Source organism: Pyrgilauda ruficollis, unplaced genomic scaffold (assembly GCF_017590135.1).
Source record: "Pyrgilauda ruficollis isolate IOZ18807 unplaced genomic scaffold, ASM1759013v1 scaffold25, whole genome shotgun sequence".
Taxonomy (NCBI): Eukaryota; Metazoa; Chordata; class Aves; order Passeriformes; family Passeridae; genus Pyrgilauda; species Pyrgilauda ruficollis.
This window is the reverse complement of record NW_024523822.1, coordinates 7,874,756-7,900,785: the sequence shown is the minus strand read 5'-3', so window position 1 is coordinate 7,900,785 and position 26,030 is coordinate 7,874,756. Positions and strand designations below refer to the sequence as shown.

Sequence of the window (26,030 nt, the reverse complement as noted above, 5' to 3'; positions counted from 1 at the left end):
TCAAATAACATCCTCGTGGCTAAGACATTATGCATTCAAGTTGGAAAGCATTAATTTAGCTACAGTTTCTTTCCTGTAATTGTGTGTTTCTTCTATTTTTGACCAAATTAATCATACTGGCAGTCAGCTTTGCTGCTGCTCATTTCTGTTAGGGATCATGTCTCTTTGCCTGCTGGAAGCTCGGTCCCCAGCCTGCTCTCCTGCATGCTGACTTGTTCTCTCTCAATGCATCTTGCTGATGGTAGGGCCACAGGCCCTACTGGGACTAAGCAATCAATACCAGTTCTTCTTAAGAGTAGGAGAAAGCCATTGTAGCAGGGAGCAGAATACCTGCCTGCTGACCCTTGTCTGCTGCAATACTTGTTAGGACTCTGGGTGCTTTCAAACCCAGCTAAGCGAAGGAATGAGCTAATACATGTTGGTTCCTCCAAGGTACAGTATGAGCTCTCTGGATTGCACATAGTTGTATTTATTGTCAACAGCCTGAAGATGTGGAATGTTAATATTTCTTTCTATGCTTTTCTGGAGAGGCCTACTTCTGATTCCTATGTAATTCTGCCAAGCTCAACCTTGCTAGCTTTACACTCCCTTTAATGAGCTTGTTTAGTTATTGTTTTCCCCAGAAGAAACAAATTATGAAATGAAAACTAAAAGAATGAATGAATAAAGCCACAGACTGGGAACGAACACATTGCCTGAAGTCTCTGAAAAGAAACTATTCAGGAAATAGATAGAAGAGAAAAATACAGGACATAAGTAAGAATTTACGTAAGTGACTATCTGCCTTTGGGAACAACAACTTCTAAGTTTTGCAATCTAGCAGTGAGGAATTAATACTTAACCATTAGGTTTAGGCAGTGATTTGAAGGAGTTAAATTCCCAGGCTGCCTCTTCAGAGCAGGGTGGGGCATTGGGGAAGTCAGAGACTGAAAAAAAGGCACCTGAATGCCCTGGGAAGGAGCAGCAAAACCTTCTGTCAAGCTCCCCTTCCTCTCCTATGCTCCAACTACTCTCCAGCTAAGGGTGTCCTGGTGCACACCACAGCTACATGCAGGGTGACCCATGAGAAGAGCCTTCCTCACATCAGGAAGAGAGTGCCACGTCCACCTCCTGTTCGCCTCACAGCCACTGCTCCCCACTGGTGTGACATTGCATGGCATGGCCAGTGGCTGGGACCTGAGGGCAGGGACATGGACATCATCCCAGGCATCTTGGAATGCATCCTTTGGGGGACCAGGAGCTGGGAGTGAGCCCCTGTCTGGCCCCTGGTACAGCGCACACAAGGTAAGTGCCCAGCGTGCAGCACCAGCAACAAGAAGGCTTGGGGAGAGGGGGGCTGAATTCAGCCTCTGTCCTGTGTCCTCTGAAGAGCCCCATTCCAGCACCTGTTTGCTGCTGGCTCTGCTCCCTCTTCACCCCATTGTCCAGCCTGCACCGCCCTGGCTCCCCCTCCGAGCAGTCCTTTCTGAGCAGGAACTGGGCAGAGCTGTTCTGTTCTATGCTAGAGCAGCACTGGTTTTTGTCATCTGTGTTTCTGTCACTGTCAGTGCTGACAATGGATTTAGGCAACTGCAAAAGAGAGACTGAAGCTAGCAATTTGAAGCATCTGCTAACAATAAAAATGAATTGGAGGTTGATTAAACCTTTTACCTTTTCTCTGCTTTTTGTTTCCCGAGCTAGAAGGCATGGAAGGATACCCAGCGTTCTTGATTTTCTCTGCATAAGAGGCAAACCACTTTGTCATGATGTAAAGTATTGATATAAATTGTGCAAAAATTGGCTTGCAACTAGCTGCTCTCCTTTTCTAGGAGCAGCCCAGTAGCAGGTGACAGCCTGAAGAAGGTCCCAAAAACTTTCCCCTCGGGATTGTGCATTTGCTGCTGGGTGGACATCCATTTGGCAGGGCGCATTTTTCAGCCCCATGTTCTCAGAGCAAAGGAAAACTGAGAATTCCTGTGCACAGGTCCCTGGAGCAGCAGGACTCCTGGCTGATGGCTGGTGGCAGTGCTTCCCAGGACAAGAGCTGGGGTCTCCTACTGGGAGATAAGAATGTGGAGCCAATGGTTTTACTGTGGGTTTGTGAATTGGGGTCCCAAGGCTTGCCCAGCTGCCAAGAAGATGGCAGCAATAGGGAATTCCCTTGGCATGGGGATACCCACCTTCATGTCAAAGTGGGGGGTTTTTGTTTGCTTGGGAAACCTCCCGGTCCTGCTCCTGTACTCCTTGGGGTTGTTGCATGAGTATTGCTATTTTGTAAACGTGGTAGTTCTCTGGGTAGACCTCAATAATATTTTAGAGATGCTTGAGACTGATATTATTTTCTTTTATTTACTTTAGTTGCAGCTTTGGAGATGTAATGGGTAACTATGGGTCATGTGTTGATGCCAACCTTAATTTTTCCAATAATTAAATTCTTCTGTCTGCCCCCTTTTCCACATTTTACTTTTTTTGAAGCCTCAGAAACAATTCCCTCCTCCCATTCATGGCTATCCTGGCTGTGATTCAGTGGATCATTCCATTTTCAGGTCTTCACACAGGGCTCTTTCCCTTCCCCATTTCTTGAGGTCCTTTCGTCCTCTTGTTTGAAAAGGAGCTCTTTGTTTTCTCCCTCTACAAGGGACCATAACTGCACTGGCTCTGAGCTGCCGGGGAACAACCCAAGACAGCTGAGGTGAATTACTTTTGGGGGAGTATTTTTCAGCCCCTTAAACCCCATGAGGAGGTGAAAGAGTGAGATCCCCTTTCAAGAGCTCCTAGACATGAGGGGCTTGGCACAGCTGCCAGTTGCAGTTGCCTAGTCCACATGGGCATCAGACACATCCACCCAGGAGCAGGAGATCTGATACATTTTTTAGGGAAATCCATGGCACTGGACTAGGCCTTCAGTGATGTCTGTAAACGCTCAGCTCCCTGGAAAAACTTAAAGTGGCTGTGTCCATATGGCTGTGTAGTATAATGCTTCTTTCTGTTGGAATTACATTTCTTTGTCTTTTGATTTAATTGGGATTATTCTCCTGAGAGGTCCCTGATCAGGCTGATTGTATGCTAGCTGTTGGCATAAGGGTGGAAGGGGACACACATGGCCATGGGGAAGAACAGTGGAGGTAGGATTTCCCCTTGGCATCATCACATCTGATATAGCTTGGTTGATACTGCCTGAAGTGCTGCATCTCTGAAATCAGCCACACCCAGGCCGTGCTCCCTCAGCCCTCCCTGTACAGGCAAGGTGTGTTATGGGACATGTGTTTAATGGTGCAGTAAAATCTGATGAAATATGTACTTAGAAATACCTGAAGTATTTCCTGCAAAATAATATTGTAATATTTTTGTGTCTGCTGGAGTAATGAGTGTAGGAAGCCACAACATGTGGGCTTTGTCTGCTTAATAGAAAGTGTATGTAATTGCCTCAGTGTAATAAATTTTTATTTCCCTCAAGACTTCTCATAGGTTTTTTAGTTATTTACAATATTGATGTTTATGGACAAAAACAATTTGCAGGATTAGTTGAGATTACTATCTACAGTACTGATCTTGGTTTGAGTTTGTATTATCAGAGTAGGAGAAAACATCTGGATGAGAACAGTCACTGAGAGCTCAGATGTAATAGAATCACAGAATGGTTTGGGTCAGAAGGGACCTTACAGGCTGGCTGGTTCCAACCCCCTGCCATGGGCAGGAACAGCTTCCACTAGACCATGTTACTCAGAGCCCCATAACTCAGCATTTCACATGTCTGTGGTGTGTAGACACAGTGTGTAGTTATACAAGTGCAGAAGCTGAGCCAGAGAAAGAAATTTATTTCAGTTCTGCTTTTTTCCGCTCTTTGCTTGTCACTTCATAGACTCTGAGTTATTACTGGCTGCCCAGACAGACACCTTGAAAGATTGTCTTATATTGTGGGTTGCAGGAATAAATAATTTCTGCTGTGTATTTAGGGGTTGACAGTGCTGACAGTTCCTTCATATGGCTCTGTGGCCTCTTGTCCCCTCACAGTGTATCAGAGCCTGTCAGCTGGTGAGTGTGTGCCTGATGCCTCGAGGGGTCTCATCAGCGAGCGGTGCTGGCTGCTATCACGTGTGATGAGAAATCCCACAGATTAAGCAGATTCTTGTAGAAGTTTTTCTACTCTGCCTTCTAACATATAGATGAAATCTAGAATTTGTGTGGAATGCCACAATTGAGGTTTTTAGCTTATGCTGTTCAAGAGAAGCATCTTCAGTGCTTCAACTCTCCTCTCTTTACTTGGGGCTTGATGTCTAGTGCCACTGAGCCTCAGAAAGGTGGGAGCATCATTTGGTCCCATTTTTTTCAGTGCCTGCTGGTACTTTTGATGCCATGAGGGCTGCTTCACCTGTGCTATGAGGGACCCAAGGCAGGAAGGTAGGGAGCTGTCTCCATGGAGAGAAACGTTTTCTCTCCATTTGCCTTGGCTGAGGAAGCACCCCAGAAACAGTGAGGGTTCCTTCAGCTGGCACCATTACCAGAGAAAAATGTTGTCATGGTTCATCACTAAAAACATTCACCAGGACATTTTAAACACTTAAGCATTGGCATTTCCAACCATGGCTTTTAATTAGGAAAAGCCCTAGAGCAAGTCAAGGTGTCCAGTGGAAGTGTGGTGGAATCACAGGACAGCATGGCCACAGCATAGGTGGGTTTCAATCAGGACATCTTTGCTCTGCAGGAAGGAAGAGAAAGGCTGTTGAAGGCAAACTTTCTTGGGGTTTTTAATGCTATTTTCTCAGTCTCTGTAGGATACCTCAGTCTCCAGTCTGCTCCCTGGAGCACTGCAGATGTTGGCTTTTTCAGGTTAATCAGTAAACCAGTCCCTGAGCGTGGGGAAAGTAGAGACAAATGTCCTCACCCAGCTTTCTGCTGGTGTACTCATCTCTGAAGACTGCAGTGAAGTTTTTCCTGTTCAACACCATCCCTTCAGCTCTTTATTCTAAAACTCTTCACTGAAAGCAAACAAGGGTATCAAAACACTGAGTCTATTTCATCCTGTTGTCCTTTACCTGTCAGATTTCAGAGTTCATGCAGTTTCAATTTCTTTTATCTTATTGGGAAATGTGTTTGGGAGAAAATGCATACCATTTCTTAGGTATTAGGGAAATGTGTATTATTTTCAACCCTAGTAAATCAAAACTTAGGAAGAGGACTATGTTCAGACTTTCAAACACAACCTTTTTGAATCTCTTATAGGGGAATTCAAAACTTAAATGTTATAATGAAGCACATGATCACAGAATGGGTAAGGTTGGAAGGAATCACAGAATGGGTAAGGTTAGAGATCATCTAGCTCAACCTCCCTGCTCAAGTAGGGCCCCCTAGAACACATTACTCAGAATTGTGTCCAAAAGATTTTTGAATCATTCCAGAGGAGGAGACTCTACAGCCTCTCTGGGCAGCCTGTTTCAGTGCTCTGTCAGCCTCACAGTGAAAAAGCTCTTCCTATGTTCAGAAGGAATCTCCTATATTTCAGTTTCTGCTCACTGCAGCTAGAAGCAAGAAGCTTTGCACGATTTTCCAGTGTTGTTCTGCTGTCAAGAATCCAGCAACTTTCCATGGTTTAGTGCCCATTTAACTATTTTCTGCTAGAAAATAATTTGTGGCTTTGGCTCATAAATGCAGGACTCTCAGTTGGGCTAGCTTGCAGACAAGCTCTCAGGCTCTGCCAGAGCTGTAGGTCTGATTTGCTGAGGGTTTGTTCTGATTAGCTTTAGTGTGACCAAGAAGCTGACACAAGAAGACAAAATTGAACACTGCTTAGAAAATATTGCCCATATCTTTTTTTAACCTCATACATCCGTCCTGCTGTGCTGAACATCAATTGTCCCTGCAGATATAAAGATCACATCTCTGATGTGAAATGAGCACACAGCTTATAGACTGCAGTGTCCAGCTTAAAGAGAGATCAGCTGCTGCTTGGGAACTTACTCATGACTCAAAGGTAAGGGAAATTAGTACAGGAAAGCATTAGCCCTTGCCTGTCCTTTTGCACAATACTGTAAGCATGTCTGTATCATTCCAGCTCTCAAATTCCATAGGAAAATATAGGGGTTTTTCCCATCAACCACTGCAAGCAGAGTGGGAGCAAACCATGAAGCTGTTTATACCTGTGAATATAGAGGAGGCTGGACATGGGGCAGCAGGTCTGGAACAACGCTGCCCCAAGACTGGAGGCAGTATGCAGTTTTATGAGCCTGCTTGAGGAGTCACCTGCTTATCTGGTTTCCACCAGGCACTTTTTGGGGTCCCAGAGCAGAATTTCCTAGTGTGTGTTATTGGCAGGCTCTAGTATCCTGCTTGGGTTCCCCCTACAAAGCCTGGAAGGAGCCATGTGCCCGTGGCAGTTTCCTGCTAAGCCCAGCGTGGTGCTGGCAGCAGAGAACAGCAAACCAACCCAGCTCCACACCCTGAGCTTGGGGCACACAGGCTCAAAGCAAATGCTGATGATGGGAGAGCTCACAGTCCATCTATTCTGGGCATTTTCTTCTCTTCAGCATTGCTGGCAGAGCTGCTTGCAGGAGTGTTTTCTTGCCTGACAGACAACAGAAGCTGGTGATAAAAACCCTTTTATTTAGGCTGATAGCTCACAATTAATTTTGAAAAAGTCTTGGTAGCTCTTCCTGGACACCACATGCAGGACATTGGAAATGAATGCTCTTACAGAGCTGGGCCATGCTAAGCACCAGCTATAGCTTGTCCAAGCTGTTGCCTGATTCTCACTGGGCTATTGTTCACAAATCTCAGACTGTTTTCCATGCTTCCCTTCCCAGCAGATGCTATAGTAAAATGAGTTTTAATTTTTTTCTGAGGACATCAAAGAACATTTGCATTCGATTTCTTCTTTTTTTCACTGATGATTGAGGTGACTGCAAGTTAAACAGGAGCTTTGTAATTATACTAATCTGTTTTAAGAGGCGTGATAATGTTAATTAGGAAATTTCTAGGCGGTAAGGAACATTACAATACTTGTCATTTGTCAGAAAGTGGGGTGCAGAAGACAGATGCAAAGAAACTTGAGTCACTAATTACACATATCCTACCTAGAGCAGAATTTAGTTTTGCTTCAGACTGCTTCAAAATGGTATGTTGAAGAAAAATGGGGTGCATAGTGCAGGCTGTGTCTGCTATCCAGCTTAGCCACTGACTAGAGGGCTTAAACTGTGGAGCCAGCAGAGCAGGGAAAGTCCTCCTCTTCCCTTAGGCAGCACTGAGTGGGAAAGACCAGGCATGGCATGAATCTGAATCCCTGCACTGCTTTGGACGTGCCTGGCTCAGTGCAGTGTTTTGCCCTTTCTGTCCCCATCTTCCAGACTAGTCTACAAAGAATGCCTTTAAATTAAGCTGGCTGTGGCCACTGTGTTGATTTTTCAGTCTCACAGCATGTCTGTGAGTTGCAAAGTGATGGAGGGTGAGAGACTGGCTGCTGATACAACACCTGTCTGTTCCTGAGATTTCATGAGGTTGCTCTTTGGCTTTGACATTGCTGTCACACAAAGGAGTAGTGCTGCTCCCACCTTGAATCTCTGCTTCTGCTGCTTCATTTGCCCTAGCACTCATTTGACTCCTTAATGAGGCAATTTTTCTGGGTAAATTGGCAGGAAAATACTCATTGATGTAATTTTTAAAATAAAAGTCGACTTTCATGTAAAATCTCACCTGTAATACCTTAAGATTTTGTGATCCAAAGACTGCATTGCTCTTTGTATCTTAAGAATGATCCTTCTTTTAGTATGGTCTTGAAGTTTGCTTTGGGAATTAACAAAAAATATGTCTGAATCTTATCCTTGCTTGTCTCCAATAATCTGCCATACCTGATTAAGTCCTCTTTGAAGGAAGCACAAAATCCCAAATTATTCAAGCAGAAATCTGACCAAACTCAAAAAAATAAAAAAAATCTTTAAAAAGACGAACATACAACAGACTGTGCACTTCAGTCATAAAGGAGGTGGGGACCTTTGACTAGCCTGGTAACTGAAGATTGAGATTATTTCATTTGGAGTTTTGGTGACATGCATAAACTGTTATACTCATGTTTATAATGTCACCATGGTTGTCCCAGAAGAATGGCATTCACTAATGTGAGCAGTGGGGAGATATGCTTTCCATGCTTTGACTAATGTGAACTTTGAAACATGCGGCCAGCAGCTTCAAAGAACAGCCAGTTGGTGTGTGAATCAACACCAGGCCTGGAGCAGAGCTCTTGAGGAAGGGATATTTGCAGTGTGCTCAAAAGTAAATAGTCAACATCAAACTGAACAGATGTGTGCTGCTTAGACTGAGGTTATAGTGGTGTAACTCCACTCTCCTCAACGACATTCATGGCTGATTTACATCATCTAGCCTAGAAACTTTGGCCTTGTTTGGTGATATGAACTGTTTTGCCCACAATGGGGAAATGAAGAGAGGTTATGGAACTATAATAGCGAGAAGTCACAGAATTGTGAAACTCTTGGATGAGGCCACAGCCAGTCTCTGGCTATATTTCCCTTTGTATCCTGCTGAGGTTTGCAGAAACAATGCTGTAATGTAGAGCTCTCTGGTGAAGTGCAAGGTTTGGAGGAAGTCCCTCCAGGCACGAAAACAATGACTCAGAGCAAAGCAAATACTGGCTCCTTGGGCAGGACTTCATGGTGGTGAGGTGAGGTAGTAACATAGAAATGCACATCCCTTTGTGGGCAAGTCTACCTCTTGCTGATTTAATTCCCTAGAACCAAATCAGCTGCGTGGGAGCTGAGATCTCCACCAGAGTCCTAGCTAATATGTTCAATGACTTGGCTGTCATCCTGATGGAAACAAAGTAATTTTGCCAGCTGATACGGATTGTACTTGAAGCCCTTTTCTTCAACAGCCAAGGATATCTCCACTGTAAATATGTTCCTGTGAAAAACAACAAAAATATGGGGTTTGTGTGCATAACAGACTTGTACTCACACAGTTAACTCTCAATTAAAACCTAGTTTAATTTTTTGAGCTCCAGCTTGGGAGTAAATAGATTGTGACTCCATTTACTTTGCTTTATGACTCTAACATACTATTTCTTAATGTTTCTTTTCCATTTTTATTGAGGGTATTGTCATGGGTTTGGGGATTTTTTTCTGCTAATTGTCAAAAGGTTCTTTTATTTTTGACTTCATATCATATTATTTACTTTCCTTTGTTTCTCTCTCTTTCAGTAACAGTCTTTTGCTCTCAGCAGTGACTAAAGCACCGTGAACATTTTCATTCAGTGTCTGTGTTATCATGCAGCAATGACTCAGTCATCATGTCAAGATGACCACGAGCAAAGCTTGCCATGTCTGCAGAAGCTTCTGTCAAATAAATAATAGTAGCTTTCACCTGATCAAGTCTCTAGCTCCATCTCTTGACTATTGTACTTGTTTTTGCCAGAGTTAATGTTCTTCATAGTAATTTGTGTGGCCTATGTTTTGGATTTATGATGAAAAAGTATTGCTAGCAATCAGGATGTTTAGTTGCTGCTGAGCAGTTCTTGCACAGCACTGAGGTGTGCTTTGTTTCTCATACTGCCCCATCAATGTGTGGGCTGGGGATGCACATGAAGCAGGAAGGGGACACAGCTGGGACAGTGGCCCCCAAGTGACCAAAGGAATATTCCATACCATATGGTGCTGTGCTCAGCATATGAAGCAGGGGGAAGAAGGGAAAAGGGGGACATTTGGCATTGGTTCTCCTAGGTCACCATTACCCATGATGGAGCCCTGCTTCTGTAGAAGTGGCTGAACACATACAACAATGGGAAGCAGTGAATGAATTCCTGATATTGCTTTGCTTCTCATGCAGCATTTGCTTTATCTATTAAACTGTCTCTGTCTCAACCCACAAGTTTTTGCACTCTTACCCTTCCAATTTTCTCCCCCATCTTGCTGGAAGAGTGGCTCCAGCTGCGTGAGGCTGAGCTGCTGGCTGTGTGATAACCACACATCAGAGGCTGCCAGGACAAACTGAAAAGCAGTGCATGGTTAAAAGCATGCATGTGAGAGATAATAGCATCTGGCTCATGAAAACAATACTCCGTTCTCCTTCATCTCTTCAATTCCTGAAAAGGAATTTATCTTCCTCACCCCATTCCATAGTAATCCCTGTCAAGAAGAAGCTTTATAAGCATTATATCCCATACTAATGCTAAAATAGCAGAAAAAAGAGGCAGCAAGTTCTATACTGGAGAATCCACATAAGATACAGTTGCTGAAAGATCTAAAATACTCAAAACTAGGGAAAAAAGATCACGACCTTATTATCTCTGTAAGTACAACAGAGCATAACAAAGGTGTTAAACGTATGTAGAAGGGATCATTCAGCTACACTGATCTTAGTTTTCTCTTGCAGAAGGCAGCTATGATGTACATGCTTTGGATTTTTGTGAACTAAACACCTACTCTTTATGTCAGTATTCACCATGAATTCCAAAATGCTAATAATACTTTTTATATTTTAAACCAGTAAACTAGAGTTTGTAGTAAAATGTCAAGATGTACAACTGCAATGTGTCACAGGCAGACAGCGGAGCAAACATGAGCCCACCTATATCTTAGGCTCTTGCAAGAAATTTGTACGTGAGGCCATTTCTTTAGAGTTTATTTTTTTATTCCAAGATTTGCATCTTACAGTTTTTAACATAAGTATCTACAAATTAAAAGCATCCAGCTGTCTGTTTATGTGTATGCACCCATCTACATACGTGTGAATATTTCAGGGAGTGCAGGACCTCTTGTTTTAGGTCACCACTGATAATGTAGCAGTTGTTTATATTTAAATGAATAATGCTGCTAAGCAGAAGGCTCTGCCTTCTGGAGTCCACTCACATTTTTTGCATTAGGAACTATCTGTAAATGATTAACACTCTGGAAATCAAACTAGGAGAGCCAAGTGCGAGAGGTGCAGGAAGGAAAGCGAGAGAACTATTGCAGAGCACCCCTCCTCTGCAGGAACAGCAGACTGGAAGGGCCTTTGGGCAGCTCCTTCCCCTGACATGAAATCAAGTAATTCTTTTAACAGATGGATCCAACTTCATTCTAATTGCAGTTTGGTCTTTCCTTTTTTCCCTGCCTTGTTTTTACTCCTGTTAGAATATTTCTGAAGTGCCACTGGCCTGGGAGCATTGTGATTTCCTGCCTGTGTTTACCCCTGTCTGACAAGGGTGACTTTGTGTTTCAACAACTGAGCATGTTCACTCAGTTGTGACATGGAGAAGCATTTTCCATGAAGATCAAAGGAAGAGTTAGTTGCAGCCAACAGAAGATTATTTGAGTTAGGATGGGAGACAAGCCTGCCTTTGTTTGAAAGTGATGCTGGAGAGGTGCATGCTGGAAGAGGCATGCCATTCCTCTCAACTGGTAAAGGGAGATCCTTATATAAAAATTCTTTTGAGGATTTGCTAAATAATGTATTAAGCTGGTTACATTTCTCTCAGGGTTTTCTGTTTCTGATTGAGGTGGAGTCAGAAATAGCTCATTTGTACTTTAGCAAGAGTTGTACTGCAATAGCAAGAGGGAGCGAGCTCTCTGTGCTTGGCTTGGAGACCCATTTGTGTGCCCATGCAGAGGTTGTGTGTGCATGCAGAGTGAGACATCTCTCTGAGAGTACTCCTTGTGCCTTGCCCTGCCTGTTGTGACCCTGAACAGCTCTGTTTACTCAGTTGTTCAGATAGCTCCCTTTTGAGCTTGCCTCCAGCTTGCCATAAGCCTTGTGTCACCTCCTTGGCTCTCAGTTTAGGGGTCCAGGGAGCCACATTAAGCATGTGATAGGAACAGCACAGCCCCTCAATGTGAGCCAGACTGTAGCTTCTGGGAATTAATATTCCTAAGCTTGGAGTGGTGTGGCTTGGACCTTACCTTGTACCCCAGGAATTAGCCTGGTCAAACAGGAATATCCAGAAAGTCTGCTCCTAGGCAGTAATGGAAGCATTTCCCCAAGGCAACTGGCCATTTTGGGGGAGAAGCTGGTCAGGCAGTGCTAGCCTGCCTCCCTGTTTCTCCTGTGGGACCTGGAAACTGGCAAAAGTTTATAATCCTATTCTTGCTTTTCCTGGTATTTAATTTCTGTAGTTGCCATGGAGATGGTATGTGATGGTACTTGAGAAAATCTTTTATTAAGAGGTTTTCAGCTATGATTGATGTTTTTATACAGTCATGGGAGAGGTTTTTATTTGCAATCTAGCAGACATTATTAAAAATATGAAATAGTCTTTGATTGTGCAGCAAAATGTCCCAGGAACTAAAATGTCCCAAAGTATCACAGGCTGCTCATGGAAACAGTGTAAAAATCTATTCTGCCCCTTCTCCGTTCTCCCATTTATTTCTAGTTTTAAGACTTCATTCCTGAGAATAAGAAATTGAAATGTAGAAGTTGAGAGTTTTGGCTTTAACTCTTCAAAAAGGAAAAAAAAATTGCTACTAGGTTGTAGTGAGGTGGGTGATTCTTGTCTCCCTAGTAACAAGTGATAGAACCAGAAGAAATGGCCTCAGGTTGTGTCAGGGAAGGTTTGAATAGTAAAATAGGAAAAATTTCTTCCCAGGAAAGATTCTCAAACATTGGAACAGTCTGCCCAGGAAAGAGGTTGAGTCACCATCCCTGAAGGTGTTCAAAAGACACGTAGATGTGCTGCTTAGGGTTTAAGTGGTGGACTTGGCAGTACTGGGTTAATGGTTGGACTGAATTATCTTAGAGGTCTTTTTCAACTTAAATAACTCTATGATTCTAGGGTTATTAACAATACAGTGGGTGGATATGTTTGTATATAACCTTAGTAAGCACATAAAAAGTTACTTTGGTTACTTTATTTCACAGTTCATATTCTTCAGCTTGGTTTGTTACCTGCTATGTATATGAATTAAAATAATCAGAGTGATGAATATAATTAGGATCTCAGGAAAGTGATTAAAACACAGAGATAAATAAGAGTCCTATTTCTGTAGTTGCTGTATCCTCTGAAGTTCTCCCACCTTTTCTTAACTTACCAGACTCTCATTCTAGCCTTTGCAATTTGTTACTTTTCTGGAAAAAGATAAATTTTAAATTTCTGAGGTAATCTAGTTACCAAGTCTCCTCTCTCTATTCCTAACAATGATGATGCCAAATGTTTTAACTCTCTCCTTCTCATATATTGAACAATGCCTCTTTTCTTTTATGTCACAGTGAAAAAATCAAGTGTATTTTCATTTTATGTTCCCACACTGGTAATTGCCCTTTTACTCTTATTTCAGCTGTCCTTCAGTGCTTCATATGGACCTTAATTGACATCTGAGTATATGAATTTCACTATGAAAACCATTGGAACAAGGACCTTATTTTATTTATACATCTGTGAAGTACTGAGTACAGCCAGAGCTCTGTGAATAATAATAGCTAAATGATAAGCCTCTCCCAATTCCACATGGTAGCTCTTTGAAAAATATGGTTTTTGTTAAGGACTCTGAATTCCTCTTGCTTCAGAGTTAACTCATAATTGGAAGTTTAGAACATGTTCCACCCCTTTCTCTCTTTTTTTAATAAGATCCATTGAGGTCTGACAAAATCCCAGTTATTGGAAATGGTGCGCAGCTTTTGAAACAGTACACGCCATTAAATTTGTTGGGAACACCTTTAGATCACAAATACATAGAGAAATCAAGAAAAAATAGAGCAACAGTTTAACTAGCCTTGATGAGTGAGCTGACAACAGATATTTAAAGTGTTTGGGGTTTTTTCTGCTCATCAGTTCAATTTATATGCATAGCAAGTTTCCATAAATAATGGTGTATACCTTTTAGTCAATGCAAAATATGTTCCTTTTTCTAAGTTTTCATTTCACAGACCTGGCAACTGCAGTTTAATGTGCTTTAGGAAAACACACATGTAATATGGATAAATTGCATTTCACCATATAACTGGGTCTCCAATGCAGATTTTAGTCTGCAAGTGATAAACTTAGTGGAATTATTGCCAAAGATACAGATTTCAGCCTGGCTTTCATTTGCCATAAAACCCTTATTTTACTTTGACAATAAATAGAGACTTTGCATGTAAAATGTCATTTTAAAATACTGTCAAAATGATGTGAAAAGGTTCTCTGGTAAACAATCATCAGGTCCTGCCTGAGTGCTGGGAGCAGGACCGTACCCAGCCAGGGCCACACTGCTGCTCACTTATTTTGAACAGCAATGTGCTGCCACTCCAGGATTTCTCTGACTGATGGTTCAAACCTCCTTCCCCATGGCTCAGCTTGTGCAGGACCCTCATGTGGCTGGGATGGGGATGCCAGGCAAGTGCTGAGGGTGCCTTGCTTGAGGCAAAATTGTCATTTCTTGAACTCATTTACCCCAGGACCCCCTGTACAGGTCAGTGTCACCCCTGACAAACTGCACAGGGTCACCAGTTTTAATCTCTTGCTGTGAATTGTGAATTTGACCCTCCTTTAGTGTTAAACATTGGCAGGTGGCTGATAAAGAACATAATGGTAATGGGGTATGTTTTGGATGGATTATTCCAGGCAATTAAACGAGGCAGTGAGGGAGCAGCAGGCCAGAGGAGAGCAATCCTCAAGCCAGTTTTGCAACCAAGTAAAATGCTGGCAGATCCACAATCTCAGTCCATGGTCTGTGTGCTCAGGGGTTATCTAGGAAGAACTTCAAAGTGGGTAGGTGACTTTCATGGCTTGTTCCAAAACACATTAAAGTGAAGTAAATTGCATTTTTGTATTGGTTTTTTTTTTTTTATTTTCTGGAAAACTTAAGGGCAAGATGTTTCTGTGACAAGCCTCACGCATTTGGAAGCACTGGAAGAATGTGTCAACAGTTTGAAATCTGGGGTCTGACAAAGTGGCCTGTATGCTCAGACAGATGTTTCGGTGATGAAGAAACTTGCATTTTATGCCAACAGTTTTGAATATTTAAAGCTCTTTCCTGTAGAAGTCCTTAGTTGACTGAAGTAGTACCATGGCTCTGAAGTTGTGTCTGCAACTGAATTCCCCAGCTGAGGTTTGTCTTGAGACTTATGTGTGGGAAGCTCTGCAGTGCTGTGGATGATATCACAACTGGATATCACAACTGGAAACTCAGAGAATATCATGTTTATTACTTATTAAACTGACTGTTCCACCAGTCCTTTTTCCTCTGAAGCATATTAAATGGCAGACACTGCACAGATAAGATGGGAACAGAAGGGCTCTGGTGGCTTTCAGGGCAGTACAGCAATTTTGTAATCTGTCTTCAGTTGCAGGTTGTCTTTCATGAATGGTTTTTCTAACCTGAGATATGGTTTTTCTCCTCTGAGCGCTGCTGTATGTGGTAACCCTGGTTCATTAGAAATTGCTGCTGATTTGATTCACTCTGATTTGAGACGTTTGCAATGTAGTTTTCCTCTTCACTGCATTTCCCCCCATTTTTTAATTTAATATTAGCATGTGTGGGTATGAACCCACATGAGACAGTTTTGCCATGCTGCAGCTGCTTGGTGTTGCTGTGCTTTCGTCTCATCTCCCTGAATGGATCCGTGTCATATTTGACCTCCTTAGGGCATCGTTCTCTGCTCTTAATCTTAAGGGGTCTATCCAGGCCTGGCTTTGGAAGGATGCTGCATCTCCATGCTAAGCAGGCTCATTAACAGCTGCCAGCCTGGAGCAGGCAGTGCAGTACACATGGCAACAGCAGCGCTCAGGTGAAACGTGGTCAGTGCCCTAAGGTGACCCGAGCCATGTGGGAGAGGCTTGAGCCCAGCCTGCAGTGATCGTACACGGGCACTGCTTGTTCTTGGGTGCAGACCAGGAGGCTGCTTAAGTTAGGCACAGAAGAGTGTCATAGTGTAAGGATTTTAAGCTAAAAGATGGTAGATTTAGACTAGATACGAGGAAGAAGCTTTTCACAATGAGGGTGGTGAGGCACTGGAACGGTTTGCACAGAGAAATTGTGGATGCCCCATTCCTGGAAACGTTCAAGGTTGGGTGGGGCTTTGACCAGCGTGGTAGAAGGTGTCCTTGCCCATGGCAGAGAGGTTGCAATTAAATTATGTTTAAGCTCCCTTCCAACCCAAACCATTCTGTGTTTCTCCAGGAAGAGAAATGACCTTTGTAAGATTGTTTCTGTTCAGACACAGGCTGGTCATCGTGATAGAAATCGTATGTGTCCCACAGTGATATCTGAGCCAAGCTCACAGGTACCTGGAGAAGCAACCACTGGGGTGCAAAAGCAGTTGCTGCTCTGGGGAGGACACCCCTGATGCAGGGCATTGGAAAACCCACTGCTGGAGATTTGATTCACAGCCTCTAGAGGCACACACTCAGGTCATCATCAGTACCCACACATGGATCTGATTTAGCACATTATTTCAGATGACCAGTGGAACACATGACCTCACCCTCTGCTTACCAGCTGCATTCAAGAGCTGGATGGAGACCCTCCTGTGGTCTGGCTTAAGATCAGTGGTGTTTCCTCCCTGGTGTGCTGGTTGCCTACTGAATCCTGTGCAAGGTTTGTGACCCCCAACTGAAAACTGGGAGGAAGGAGCTCCAAGGGGTTGCATCCAGAGATGCAACCATAATGACAGGATCAGCCTCTGGAACAACAAGAGCCACAGAGAAACTGAGTTCTCTGCTGGGAGTGGTGGGGATTTGTTACAATTACTAATGTAAGTGCAATAAAACGATGGGGTAAATGAGGGGGCAGTTTCTGTTTTCTATTCCCTTCTGTCTCCTTTTTCTTAAACACTTCATGACAAGGCTGACAAGGCCACTTCTCCACCTCCTCACAAGGGAGCATGTTGTCATTTCAAAAGTACAAGTCTTCAGCAGCAAGAAAACAGTTTGATTTAGTTGGTGTTTTTTGAAGCTGCTGTGTGGGCAGGATGAAGTGGTCAAACTCTGGGCAAGATCAGTGCTCAGAATTTGATGCTACAGCATCAAGGCATAAGGAAAGAAAACGCATCCTCTCTGCTTCTGCAAGGCCTGGGTGGTGTCCCTGTAACAGCTGGTGTCCCCAGAGTGGGAGGAGGCTGCTGTGTCCCTGTAACAGTGGGTGCTGATCTCTGCAGGAACGTCTGTGCTGGGGTGTCACATCACACACTGGCTCCAGTGAGGTGTGCTCCCAGAGTGTGTGTGAGAGCCCAGAACATGCTGCTGCATCCCACTGGAGGATCCCAGGGAGAGGATGCAAGTGGGGAAGGACCTCCAGAGGCCAAGCACCAGAGGCTATGGGCTAAAACCTTGAGTGATGGTTCTCACTGGATGTTTCTTGTACACAAGCTGTGGCACTGATGCTGTAATAGTTAGCAGAGGGAGCCCTCTCACTTCCTGCTCTCTTGTCTCTGAATCCCTTTGGACCCATCAGTCATGTCTTGGTGACACCTGGCAGGCAGCCAAGCATTTTTCTCACAGCAGTTCTGTTGTCTGCTTCTCCTGCTGACTCCAAGCCACTACAGAAACAGAGGGGCTGGAAACAGTTGGATTCTGCTACTTGGCTTAAATATTATATTTGATTTGTAATAAGGCTGTTGTTTCTTCACACTTTTGGGGATGCCTTTGCTTAGTCTGGGAACTATATAGCCACAACAACAATCCCCCCTCCAAGTGCTTTTGAGACAACATGTTGCTCTTTGTAAATGTTGAGGGGTAGCAGTCTCTGTGGCTGGTAGGCACTGCCTGTTCAGAGCTGCCCAGGGACCTTCTTGGGTAAGTATGATGAAACATGAGGCTGTAAGCACAGAGCTGGATGCTGCTTTACAGCCTGGAAGCAGTCGTTATGCTGGGTTATATTACCATGACCTTGTTTATAAAAACTGATGGTATGTTTGTCTTCTCTACAAGCTAATGGGGCTCCTCACAGCACTACAGAAGTGACCTTGAATGGGTTTTTAATACACTTAGGATGGCTTGCAATGTGTTAGAACATTTTGACAGTGGACAAGGAGCTCTATCAAGTACATGTTGTTTGACCTTGCTGAAATGGCATCTTTAAAAGATTTCTTTCCAAAATAATGAATCCTGCTTGAGTGTTTTTAATTTCTTGGCTTCATAGAAAGCTTGCAAATCTTACTGAAATTTAGACAGCCTGAATAGAAAGTTATTTAATGAAATAACACAATGCATTAAAGAAACTTTCAGGAGACCTATGTTCCTGGCTGCCCTGTCAAATAGTGGATATGTTAACACATAAGATAATTGTGTTCCAGTAGGAATGGTTTGATTGCTGATGGTTTTCCTTCTGGATAATGTAAAAACTAGGTGCTTTTTGGGGGGAAAAAACTCTTGTCTTTGGGTTTCAACTGCCTGGTTTTGTCTTTCATGAGATTTAAGAAGGTGTTCTGCTGAAGGACAGCAAAACCAACATGCCTTTCCATTCCCACTTGTTTATTACAAGTTTATTAATCAACTATGCAGAGGTATTTCTTATCACTTTACTCACTGCAGCAGGAACTCAGTGCCTGAGAAGTACAATAATTTGGTTTTGATTGAGTCATAATGTGCTATCAAAAAACCAGCATTATATTGCTCTTCTTAAACTAATAAGTATTTTTGTATTTCTTTGCTTTGTGATTTGCAGACTCAACTGTTTGGAGTTTTACTTGCTGCTGCTTCAAATTTTCTCATCAGTGTCTCTTTGAATATACAGGTATGATATTGTTTCTCTTTATTCAGTGTTGTTTATATTTAGCAAGTACTTACATTGCTGTTTGGTTTTGATGAAGTTCAAAATGCAGCTTTCATTAACTGTAATCTAGTAGTGCCTTGCTATAGTTGCTGGGATTTGGGAGTTGTTGGGAGCTCTCAGCCTGTTCTGTGTTGTGATTGTCATACAGGAATAGAAGAAATATTCATAACTCCTCCTCCTCCTCCTTTTAATCTGCCAGAAAGAAATGCCAGCTGTGAGTCACTCATGGTCCCACTGAACCTGGGAGTAAGGGAGGACACTATAAGAGACAGTATCAAAAGCTTTGCTGAAGTCCAAAAAGATTACATTAACTGGCTTTCCTAGATCAGCTGGGTGGGTTACCCTGTTACAGAAGGAAATCAGGTTTGATAAGCATAACTTTCTCCTGATGAAGCTGTGCTGGCTGTGACCGATGACTGCGTTGACATCGAGGTGTTTTTCAATACCTCCCAGAATAATCTTTTCCATGATTGTCCTGGCACTGGATTGAGACTGACAGCTCTCAATTCTGATTCCTGTCTGACTGACAGGAATTTTTCAGGGTTCTCCTTCTTGCCCTTGTAAATTGGGACAATGTTCACCAGCTTCCAGTCAGCTGAGATGTCTCCAGATTCCCAGTTCAAAAATTAAGAGAGATTTTGTGATGACATCAGCTAGTTCTTTGAGGATTCTTGGATGAATCCCATCAGGCCTTACAGACTTGTAGGGATCCAGCTGGAGCAGTACACGTTCAGAACTTTGCTGCACTTTTCCTCCTGTCAACAAAGATTTTAAGCTTGAGCATTTTGTGGTCTCTGTGGCCAAGACGGTGCCAGTCACCACGTCACTCACGAGAGCTGACAGGCAGCAGACCAAGGAGGGCATCTTTCTGAGTCAGGTCCCTGAGGACCTGGTCCATAAATGCATACAGACATAAATGTTTTTACAATATTGGACCCCAAACCAACTTTGGCCAGTTTAGTTCTTCTTCTGCAATTAAGATAAAATAACCTGAGTAAACACTATTTAAATAATAAAAATAAAGGAAGGTGTTGTCCTCAAAACTGTGGTAAAGCATTGCAGGATGTCAATTATAAAATCCTTTCTGTTTTAATAATTAGAATACATATCAGTAGAAAGTTAATTTTTTTATTATAATCTGTATCTTGTAGGCTTCGTTGTATTTTGAGGTCTTCTAAGAAAAGTTTTTAAAGCACAGAAGACATTGTTGTGTAAATTGTCCAGAAGTATTTTTGCTAGCTAGTATTTTAGAAGAAGTACAGGTCTCATATAAAGCTACTTCTTGCTTTTTCTGTAAAGGATAAAATAGAAAGTTGTGGAATATGAAAGCTTCTGTTCATAATAACCCAATTTATTAAAGTTAGAAGTTTCTTCAGTGATTCCCTTCTATTTAAACATCATTAGCTGGAGAATCCCATAGAAAGAAACCTATTTAGCCAGAGGAGGTAGTCAAGGTGAGAAGACTGCTGCCTTTCCAACATGAGTTCCAATGGGTGGTGACAGTGCTAGAACAGGCTCTAGGAAAACTTCTGAAGTTGAAGTGGAGAGGTAAAGATGAAGTGAAGAAAAGTGAAGGTGAAGTGGAAATTCAGTCTAGCCATAATAATGAGGTTGTTCAGATTTCATATCTTTTGTCTGCTGAGGGTACTGGGTGCCAAAGTAGATGCTTTGCAAGAGGATGTTCCAAGGCATACAAGCAGACTTCCATTGGCATGTAATCATAACTTTACTGGATTTGAACTATCATTTTTTTAAATGCTGATTAGGGAAACCCAATGGCTCCCATTGCCATTTGACAGAAAATTTAAACTGATTTTTTTATCCTTAAATTAGGTTTTTCTCCATTTAGTACAATATCTTCTAAATATGAATAATGACTTTTCCTAGATCTCAACATTTATTTTCACATCCTATTAACTGGACAGGCCAAATTTTTTTTTGTTCTGTCCCTTTCTGACCATGTGGTCCATTGTCCTGCTTCTCTTCCTTCTAGCAGGTTGTCTACTAAAGAACAGCTCATCATTTGCAATGTATTTCAGCTGAGTTATAGACAGCCTCCACCTAAATACCATTTGCACACATCACTGTGCAAAGACAGACATCTGGAGAAAGAAGGCTGTAGGGGAGTTGCTGAACTCACCTTCCTGGGTTTGCTGCACATCTTTTCAATCTCACTGGACCTTCAAAAGTTAATCCTACAGGAATCTGGTGTGAAAATACACTTCAGGATTCAGTTAAGAATTTGTCCTATTTAATTTTTGTCAGAAACTTGGATTCTTGAATAATAATTTGAATATTATTTACTATTAATTTAATTTGTATCTTTATTGGGCTTTTTTTTTTTTTATTTGTTTATAAAAATGGAAAATCCATTTTGGATGGGTGGCTCAGGTTTGATTTTCTTTTGCTCTTTTTTCTTCTTGGAGGGCTAAACTTCCTCCTAGAATTTCATCCCCTGAACACATTCCACAGCATGAAGCTGCAATAATGTGCTGCATCTTCTCAACAAGAGCACTGACTAAGACTATGGGCTGTTACAGACAGATATTGCTGTTTGTCCCATGCTCTGTGAAGTAGCCTACAGAGAGGGAGGGGAGAATGAGGAAAATCCTTTACAACCTCCCCGGGCTCTGCAGGGAGACTTCTAAAATCAAATATCAAGCGATGGAGAAAAAGATTTATTTTACTACCATTTGTACTGTAATAACTGTATCATTTGATTTCCACCTTTTTTGACCCATGTGCAGAAAGGCTGGAGAGTAATTTAAGAAAGGAAAATATAATCTGCAGAATTAATTTGGTAAACATTGCATCATTCCCAGTTATGACACTTTCTTGATGGAGACTGCCTGGACTCTGTTTCAGAAGATCAGTGTGATCAAAGACAAATTGTCTTGCTATATACATGTTCTTGCTGTACAGCCAGAGAAAAAACAATTACAACTTGTGCCAATGATACCTTCTTCATGTAACAGGAAGTGTTGATGAAGTATTACTTGAGTGTATTTTACACCTGTGCCAACTGTTTTTTCTTTAGAAAATAATGCTTTACTTATGATCTCCTTCTGAGGTCAAACAGGAGACTGTAGCCAAATCATGAATTCTATTTAATAATTTAGAGTTCTCCCTACAGAAGATGTAAGTGCTGCTTTTTTCATTTTGAAGGTATATTTGTGGTGAGGATAGGTTTCACAGACAGGAACACCCTGTTGTTTGTTCCCCCTGCCCCAGTTTGTTGCCACAGTTCTGATTCTGCCCCATCTCCTGCCCTTGAGTGTTTCCAGATTCAGAGCACAACTGCTGAACTTTGCTTTGAGACAGGAGCAGCTGTGTGCAGAGATAGCTAAGAAGCACTAGGAGTATTCACTTAGCATTTTTCAGGTTTATTCAGAGGCCTAATTTTTCAGCCCTTTCCACCATGGCTAAGAAAGCACATCTGAAGCAGCACCGAGTTAACACACAGCTCTGCAACAACATGTTCAAAGTCATGTTTAAAAAGAAAACCTCAATACACCTGGAATTTGAAGTTGACAGCCCCCTTAATTATTCCACTTTTGTCAGACATAAGAACACAATGGAAGTCTTTCTATTCATGCCTGTTCCTAATAATTAATTTTCTAGAAATGCGCTCATCTGCGACTGGTTTGCCAAGCAGAGCCGAAGCCCTGCTACAGGAGCAAGCTGTGGTGGTGTGGGATTGCCCTGCTGGGGCTTGCAGAGCTGGGCAATTTCACAGCCTATGGACTCGCCCCCATTGCTCTGGTCGCTCCACTGGGATGTGTTTCTGTCATAGGTGAGACAATTTGCCATTTCTTGCTCGGGTATGTGCTTTAATCAAATGCTTGCTTCTGGCTAGAGGAATAATACCACAGAAACTGCAGCAGGAACACAAGAGGAAAATGTTAATGTCGTCGTTTGAAAAGAAATTGTTCATATAATTACATGAACTGACAGTTTGACAAAAACTGTCTACTTAAATCAAAGACTCTTCTATGTATTTCTTTTTCCTTGGTTTTGTCTTTTGTGTCACTGTGCTCTGCTAGCTCTGCCCAGTGCTGTAAGTGTTGCCAGCTCTGCAAGCCCCCAAAGAGGGGGACTGGCATCCTGCTGCATCCTCAGAGCTGTGCTCTGATCCCGAGTACCCACAATGCATGTTCTGTGTTACCATCACAGAAATGGTTTCTGCTGCCTGTTCCCTGCCCTTCACCATGATTCATGTTGATGTGGACAAACTCGCTTGACACCCCATAGTGTGTGACAAAAAGGGCCTCAAAATTTCCAAAATGTTTAGTACATTTAAGGACATTATTAAACATGTTCATTTGTTCCTTTATGTACAGATTAATTGGACTTTAGCTGAAGCGACATGATCTCACTCTTTACCTCATGTGGGGGTTTTTATTGTTAAGGTGCTCAGGTATGAGATGTCTGTCTCTTTGACAAAGTAACACACATTTGAAAATATGTCTTTATGTTGTGCTAGTGTAAAGCAGGGTAGACAGGGCAATATTGCACAGAAGCTGTAAAAACAGGAATAGAGGGTGCAGCTGCATCCCTTAACCTGGGCACTTCACATCCACAGCTGAAACATCCAGGACTGAGAGATCCCAACAGTTCTGAATATGCTGGAGCTCATTTACTTGCTATTGGCAAGTGATAACATTTCTGGTCTCCAGCTACCAGTTGCATGCTTGGAAGTGACATTGCAGTGAGTGATTCTCCGTGGGAAGGTAGAAAAGATGAAATAGCTTCCCAGTGGACTGCCTAGCTGTAGTGGAAGGAAGCAGCTAACAATATGTAGGTGCAATTTAGGAGAGGGAGAAGGAAACTGCAGGCAATTTACTGCTAACCTTTAATGTTAAACTATTGCAGAATTTCAGATTTAAAGCCATGTTAGTTCATCATAATAGGAAAGAGTTCTCAAAGAAATGAATGACATATTACCTGAGATGAAAATGTAAATTAATATGACATATCCCAGTGTGATTTTGGTGGCAGTAGTTATATCTGTAACAATTGTAGGCATTGTCAGACATTGCTGAACATCCAAGAACATTGGCTAATCTCATTTGCTGTCCAAACGGAATAAAATGCAAATATAGAAAATTAGAAAGAAAAAGCAAAAATCAATGAGTAGGAAGAAAATTCCCAATATTTATTAAACTGAAAAAGATGAGAACACATTTAGGGTTGATTTTTTTCCAATCAGATTCCTTCTTTGCTTTTGCAAAATGTGAAAAAATGTTACATCTGGTGATTCCTTCATTCTCCACTTCCCTTACTTACAACAAATGCCAAGAAACCATTTTTCTCACTGTTATGTCTTATCAAAATTCTCATCCACTTTTTTTTTTTTTTTTTTTTTTAACTGTCCCAGAATGCTTATTCTGGAAGATCCCAGAAAGCACTTTAATATCTTGTATTCCATTCCCATAAATCAGCTGACAGTATCCATTTCATAGCCCAAACAATAGAAATATCTGAAATTTTATTTAGTCTAGCAAACATTCCCTTAAGGAAGAGCAAGTAAAAATTGTACAGACAGCCAATTACAGCAATAACTTCCCAGTAACACTTCCTACTACAAGATACTTTCATGTCTTCTGAAATTAATGCCAGAGAGAGAGAGCATCCTTTCAATTTCAAAAGAGTTCATCATTTAGGGCAATGAGAAACTGCCCAAGTCATATGTGCATCCTCTGCTAACTGGGCCAAGGGTAGTTTAGGCGGCAGGTTTTCCAGTTTAAAAGATCAAGCAATAGTTTTCTCATTGAGTTGTGACCACTTTTAAGTGGTGGAGGGTAGCCTTTGCAGAGTATAGCTCATAGGGTTTTTTTTTTTGAGGTATTGTTGAATGTCTTTCATAAATTAGTTTTTTTAATGAACAAATTAAGTACTTTATAACAAACTCCAAATGCATACCTGAACCCAAAGTCCAACCTTCTGAGAAGCACTTTGCTCCCAAATTCGGTGTCAACATGTCCCATATGGTAGGGGCTGACTCTCTCTGACACTGGAAATGCAGTACCTGTGGTGTGCTGAGGAGAAATGTGCTTTGCACTATGTCCAGGCATCAGGGGGAGTCTCTGCAGGTCTCCGTGATGCTGGGTTTGCAGGGAGAGTTTCCTTTGCTTGGAAACCAGGGTTTGGAGGAGGATAAGACAGACTGGAGTCTCTGCCCAGAATGAGTTTGGGCTGTACCCATCATATATCTCCAGACTTCTGAGACAGGAAGCTTCTTAAAATAGATGGAGCCAGCATCTATTATCTCTGCTACCACATTTAACTACATCCAACTGGATTTTGCACTTAACCCGGTATCAATTAAATAGTGAAAACTTTGTGCCTCTTTCTATTGAGCCGGATTGTTCCAGTGTCTTGTTTTAAAAAGAATACAGCACCAAAGATCATGAATTGGCATGGTGCCAAAAGATTTAAATTTTTTTAGAATTAAGCTAGAAAAACTATATCTTTTTCTTCTTACACAGTAGAAATATTTCTGTGTGTGTTTGCAATGATGCAAGCTCTACATCTGTTCAGGGTTTTAAATAGTTTGAGAAGACAGCAGTTGTTTTCTTCAAGAGGAGAAATTAGTAAATTTTTAATTTAAAAGTGGAGGAGTAATACATGTTTGATGTGATCATTAAGAAACTTTCTATACTTAAAAAGTAAAACTCATGTTTTGGGTAATTTTAGGTTGCAGTGGTTTTTAGCTCATCATCTTGCTTTTGCCTGCAGGAACGACTTGGGGATGGAAAAGGTGAGGAAAGGTCAGTGGCAATGGAGACCATTTCTTCTGCAGTGTTCATCATTCTGTGGGGAGTTGTTTTACACTTGCCTCACCTAGCCTGACATTGTTAAGATCCCTTTGCATTTTTATATGCTTCTTGTAAACAGCAGTGGGGGGCTTCAGTCTTAGGAAAGTTATATTCCTGAGGTGCTTTAGGAAGATTCTCAGATACTCTTGTAGAAATGGATTTCTCCCACTCACTGTAATGTAACATCTTTGTGGCCCAAGAACTTGGAATTCTGAGGACTCTGTTACTAATGATATCTAAGAAACATTCACTAAACTATTTTTTTAAAAGACTTGATTTGTACTTGTCTAGAAAAAGCAAAAAAAAAAAGGATATTCAGGGTTTTTCCTTCTCTCTGCAGTGTGTATGTCCTATAATTCAGGTTCCAGAATTAACCTCACCTTAATGGTCTCTCTTTTGAGCAGTTTCTCTGATGGGGAAAATGTTTCATGTTTTGTTCACCACTTTTCCAGTACTAATCTTTGATCATGTTAGAAATGTTACAGGTTCAGTGTGCAAGACAGCTGTCAAGTGGTATCTGTAATGTTTTTCTTTGTATTCAGTGGAACATTAATCTCCATCATATAAA

At 41.9% G+C, this 26,030-nt stretch overlaps 1 protein-coding gene across 1 annotated transcript in view; it reads left to right on the top strand.

Annotated features, from left to right (window-relative positions):
• Positions 1 to 1,190: 1,190 nt before the first annotated feature.
• Positions 1,191 to 26,030, top strand: part of NIPAL2 (NIPA like domain containing 2) — a 49,006-nt gene continuing 24,166 nt past the window's right edge. Inside the window, 4 exon segments of the mRNA XM_041470844.1 lie at positions 1,191 to 1,208; positions 1,210 to 1,284; positions 18,537 to 18,605; positions 22,266 to 22,437. Of these exon segments, the coding sequence (XP_041326778.1) occupies positions 1,191 to 1,208; positions 1,210 to 1,284; positions 18,537 to 18,605; positions 22,266 to 22,437 (334 nt within the window).